At 38.3% G+C, this 5,857-nt stretch overlaps 1 protein-coding gene across 1 annotated transcript; it reads left to right on the forward strand.

The window, feature by feature from the left end:
* The first annotated feature begins 4,707 nt into the window (after positions 1 to 4,707).
* Positions 4,708 to 5,643, forward strand: LOC131394594 (olfactory receptor 7D4-like). Its single transcript, XM_058525985.1, has one exon. The coding sequence runs from the start codon at positions 4,723 to 4,725 to the stop codon at positions 5,641 to 5,643; it is 921 nt and encodes a 306-aa protein (XP_058381968.1). The 5' UTR covers positions 4,708 to 4,722.
* The last annotated feature ends 214 nt before the right edge of the window (positions 5,644 to 5,857 follow it).

Consider the following 5,857-nt stretch of genomic DNA (forward strand, 5'->3'; position numbering starts at 1 on the left):
AATGCTAAAAGACATTCTCCAAGACATATGATAGTAAAACTGGCAAAATTTAAGGGCAAAGGAAAAATATTAAGGGCAGCAAGCAGAAGAAAATAAACTACAAAGGAACCTCTATCAGGCTTTCAGCAAATTTCTCAGCAGAAACCTTACAGCCTGGGAGAGAATAGAATGATATATTCAAAACAGAAAGAGAAAAATTTTCAGCCAAGAATACTCTATCCATCAAAACTATCTCCCAGATATGATGGAGAAATAAAAGCTTTCCCAGATAAACAAAAGCTGAAGGAGTTCATCACCACTAGACCTCCCCTACAAGAAATGGTTAAAGATGCCCTCATACAGGAAGGAAAAAGGCAAAGATCTACAAAGCTTTGAGCAAGGAGATAAATAGACAGACAAAATCAGAAAACTGCAGTTCTCTATCAGAAGAGTGAAGCAAATACTCAATTATAACTTAAAAGATACAGGAAAGGAAAGCATCAAAATAACTATAAACACTTCAACTTAGTCACAAACTCACAACACAAAAAAGAATAATTTGTAACAACAATAACTCAGAAGAGGGGAAAAGGGAAGGAACCAGCTTAGGTTAATGGAGATAAGATGCCATTTATTACTCTCTTTAGACTACATTTTAACCTTGTCCTCCCTTTCTCTGACAAACTTTATATATGATTTATATTTGTCACCTAAGTTGCCTCAATATTCACTCCTCAACCCACTCTACCTGGATTATTTCTGCCCTTGCCCCTTCATTTAGAGGTACTAAACAGAGCTCTCCCTAATATCAATGAAGGCCTCTATGTCACCAGCAAATGTCAAGGGATATTTTTCAGTCCTCACTTGGTTAGTCCTTTCAACAAAACCAAAACTATTAGCCACTCTGCTTTTCTTTTTTTGTTTTTTTTTTTGTTGTTGTTTATTGCAGTAACATTGGTTTATAACATTGTATAAATTTCAGGTGTACATCATTATACTTCTATTTCTGCATAGATTACATCATGTTCACCACCCAAATACTAATTACCTCCCCTCACCACACACATGTGCCGAATTAGCCCTTTTGGCCTCCTCCTGCTTTTCTTTAGAGAGATCTCTTTGCTTCCAGGACATTGCGGAAACCAAGTGATTCATATAATCTCCCAAAATCCTTCAAGGGAACATCACGGAAAGTTGGTTCCTGGGTTTGGTTCTTGTAGAAATTATACTTAGGGGACAATTTGTAACTTTTAAGTCAAATCAAAGAAAAAAGAGTTTCTCCTTGAAAGAAAAAAAATTCATTTCCCACCTTTGCTGCTTGCCAGGCACAAGGTTAGCTGAAAATATTCCATTCTCTTATCTTTGCACCCCAAGGGAGCTGAATTATTTGGAATAAAGTAAGCCAATAGAACAATTTATATAATGAGGAGCTCTCAGACTTTGTCCCTCGAGACTTTGGAAACTTTAACCATATTTCTGTTTCCCCTCACCGATAATTCTCTGATCCCAGCCAAATGCAAACCCAACTGGGCTTCCCAGGGGCAGACCTCAGAGAACAGAAAGCTTCAGTGTTAACCATCAGAGAGGGTCAGTGTATCCAGTGAGGACTGATGGAGAAAGAAAAAAAGAGGAAAATCTGCACTAGGGTTTACCTCTAGAGTAATGAGACTGAGATAGGCTCATGTTTATTTAATCTACAATGGTGAAGTCTCTGTACTTTGAAGGTATTTTATTTATTTATTTATTGAAAAAATGTTTCTCAGTCTTCCAGACTGGAGGATTAATTTTATTTTATTTCATTTTATTTTTTTTAATTTTTTGTTTGTTGCAGTAACATTGGTTTATAACATTGTATAAATTTCAGGTGTACATCATTATACTTCTATTTCTGCATAGATTACCCTAAAGAATCCACCAGAAAACTTTTAGAAGTAATAAACGAATACGGTAAAGTTGCAGGATAAAAAATCAACATACAAAAATCAGTTTGAAGGTACTTTAGTTTCGACTGAGCCCCATCTTTTCCAGTGCTTGCTCTGTTTCCTTCTCTTTCTTTTCGGAATCTACGAACTTTCTGTGATAAGCGTTATTTTCTGGAGAGTCTCCACCTCTTCTCTACTCTTTCCCATAATTGTAGGCTTCTGTTAGATTTCCTGTGTCTGATCATTTGTTCACTAACTACTCACTGGAGATCTATTATGCACGAGGTATTGTCTACTTTATTCCTAATGTGACTGGATTTTTCTATTTCCTAACAATTTTTGCAGCGGGTTTGCCTTACTGATAGCACTTAACAGGTCTGTATTGATTGTTGTTATTTAACTTGAGTGTTCACAATATCGTTTACAATAATTATTTCTGATATTCGGTACTCAGCCCAATTTCCTTTTCTCATCTTACCAGTGTCTTTCAAATGTTCAGAACAATATCTAGTGATTGAAATTGGAGTAGACTGCCTTGGTCTGTTCATGAATTTAACACAAATATTTTAGTGTTTAATGTAGAATATCCTTTTTGCTGTAGTTTTAAAACTACCATTCTTTATTTGGTTTAGAAATTGTCCTTGGTTTCCTCATTTAGCAAAAGGCTCTGTCCTGCCTGGCTGCTAATCACAGTGATGACTGTTACACTTTCTCAAACGCATTTTCTATTGTGATTATGGTTATTATTTCTCCTCATTGACCTATTTTTGTGATGAATTATGTTAGCAAACACCCTAGCATTAAACCAGTTTCCCATTCCTAGAACAGGTATTACTTATTCATGAGGTATTAGTCTCTTAATATAGATATGAATAAATTTGATTTAACTTTATCATTGAATTTGGTGTCTATATCCAGGCATATGTGAGTTGGAAGATTTCTTTTTTGTGTCATAGTTGACATGGATCTCATTCTTTATTAGACATGTAACATTTGCGTGTGCTGAGCACCTCCTATGCGCCAGGCACAATGTAAGTCCCTGGAAAGATAAGGGTGGACAAAAAGAGTCACATTCTCTGAACCACAAATAAATGTAAAATTATCAACATGAGAGGCCCATCAAGGAATTGCACAGGATGCTGGACTTGCGGGCCTCATGGACTCTGGCCCTCTGATCCTCACTCTCTGTTCTCCATCTCACTGGACTCTCAAGTCCCTTCATGCCCAAGCTCTCTGACCCACAGGTTAACCATGAATTCTGTTCTCTCAGCCGAATATGCTTGCCCTTTCCTTATTTCCCCTGGTTAACAGTTGCCCGTCCTTCCTAACACAGTTCAAATATTCCCTTTTTCAGAAAAATACTTTTCCATCCACCTGCCCACACTAAACTGGTCCTCAATGATTTTTTCTCTCTGAATTAATTAGGATTCTCTAGGCATTAACAACATGGACCTTTTTTCTATCATGGAGCATACAGACATTTATAATCACTTCTTAAATTTTCCTTTCAAATTTTAGTATGATTTGATTTGTAGAAGATTTGAATATTTTTAAATCAAATCTATCAACCATATTTTTTTGCAAATAATTCTACTGGTTTTTAGTACAACACATCTCCACCTCTGAGCATGTACACATGAGCACACATGAGACCACACAATTTGTATTTTATTTTAAAGCTTTGTGATTTTGTTCCCTCCTCCTATGTTTATTGTACATGTACTTTTCTCTCTTCTTGAAAGAATCCACCTGGCAGGCAGTTTCTGAAACAGGGAGCCATAGGGAGCTTCATTAACTAGAAGTGCTGCATGGCAGTGAAAATAGGTAACAGATCTGTTGTGTGTATAATGATCAGAATTCCATCTTCAGTGACTGTCTCAGTTTAAGAGGAATATTGGTAATGATAGCCACATAAGACTGATTGATTGTGATGTTAAGAACAGAAGCTGACATTTATCAAGTGTCCAGTGTATGTCACAGGAATCACAAGAAAAACTACGTGCATCATCTCATTTAATTCACTCATCAGTCTTACAATGTAGGGAATATTTACTATTCCCATTGTAGACCTGAGGTATCTGCATCAAGGAGAGATTAAATAACTTTGTCGAGGTCACACAAATAGCAAGTTGGTGGAGCAAAATTCTATCCTATGAAGTCTGACTCCAGATCCCATTTTATAAATCACATCTCTATCCTGTAGTTTGGGAGAGTTACATATCAAATATAATTGTCATAAAAGGAACATATTAATAATGATAATAGCAACTATCATTTATTGAGATCCTACTGTGCACAAAGGCACTTCTAATCCTCATAAAGAAGGTAATAGCAGTAACCACATTTTTAGAAATAAAATAAATAAGGCACTTGAGTGTTAACTATGACATGGATAGAAAGCATCACGTCATAGAATTAAAGTTGTTTGAATTGAGAATCCACATCTTAATAAGTATCAGAGCTATTTGAATGAAGAAAGTATGGAGATTATCAAATAAAAGGTACTAAATGCCTTGAACTGTTTTGGAAGGGTCATAACATAGAAGAAATTGGTTTATGTCCATAGCCTCAAATGGAATTAGAACCAACGAGTAAGAGACAAAAAGAGATTTCTGCTACATTTCAAAAAGGCTAAATAATTACATTTAAAAAGAAAATGGGCTACCACTTGACTTAGTGAATCACCTCATTGGAAAGATTCAACAGAGGGTGAAGTTTGTCACCTAAAGGTCGAATCAGGAGGTGCTGACGAGCTCAGGTGCCAGTTGGATGTTCACTGAACATTGCTTTTGCCTCCTTCTCCAGCAGACACACCAGCTCCATGGAAGCAGGAAACCACACAGAAGTATCAGAATTCCTCCTACTGGGCCTCTCAGAGGATCCTGAACTTCAACCCCTTCTCTTTGGAGTGTTGCTGTCCATGTACCTGGTCACAGTGCTTGGGAACGTCCTCATCATCTTGACCATCATCTCTGACTCCCACCTCCACACTCCCATGTATTTCTTCCTCTCCAACCTGTCTTTTGTTGACATCGGCTTCACTTCCACCACAGTCCCGAAGATGCTGGTGAACATCCAGGCACAGAGAAAAGACATCTCCTACACAGGATGCTTCACTCAGGTCTATTTTTTTATGATTTTTGCTTTACTGGATTGTTTCCTCCTGACTGTCATGGCCTATGACCGGTTTGTGGCCATCTGCCACCCGCTGCACTACACAGTCATCATGAACCCACGCCTCTGTGGCCTCCTGATTCTGATGTGCTGGTTTATCATTTTCTGGGTCTCCCTGCTTCATATTCTACTGTTGAGGCAGCTGACCTTCTGTATAGGTACTGAAATTCCACATTTCTTCTGTGAACTGGCTCAGGTTCTCAAATTAGCCTGCTCTGACACTCTAATCAATAACATTGCCATGTATGTGGCCACTGCCCTGCTGGGTGTATTTCCCTTCACTGGGATCCTCTTCTCTTACACTCGAATTGTCTCCTCTATAACGAAAATTTCCTCTTCAGGAGGAAAATATAAAGCATTTTCCACCTGTGGGTCTCACCTCTCTTCAGTCTCCTTGTTGTATGGGACAGGCCTGGGCGTCTATTTCAGTTCTGCCGTGACAAATTCTTCCCACAAAAGCTCGATTGCCTCAGTGATGTACACTGTGGTAACCCCCATGCTCAACCCCTTCATCTACAGCCTGAGGAACAGGGATGTGAAGGGGGCCCTGGGAAGGCTCCTCTGCTGAGCTGCCCCTTGTCTGTGAGGTGTCACTGGCCTCAGAACAAAGTGGACATGGTGGGACCCAACAGCAAATGTTATGAATTTAATCTCCTGGTTCTTTTTCTCCCCTAAAAGACACCCTTCATTTCTTCTACCACGGAAGCATCTATGACTCTGTTTTTATTTGTTTTTGTGTTTCAACAACCTCCTCAGTCATTCGTTTTTGGTTTTTCTTCCTT

This window comes from Diceros bicornis, chromosome 30, assembly GCF_020826845.1.
Source record: "Diceros bicornis minor isolate mBicDic1 chromosome 30, mDicBic1.mat.cur, whole genome shotgun sequence".
Lineage (NCBI taxonomy): Eukaryota > Metazoa > Chordata > Mammalia > Perissodactyla > Rhinocerotidae > Diceros > Diceros bicornis.

What these genes read in the sequence shown, in the direction of transcription:
- LOC131394594 (XM_058525985.1), top strand. Translation starts at nt 4,723, where the DNA reads ATGGAAGCAGGAAACCACACAGAAGTATCAGAATTCCTCCTACTGGGC.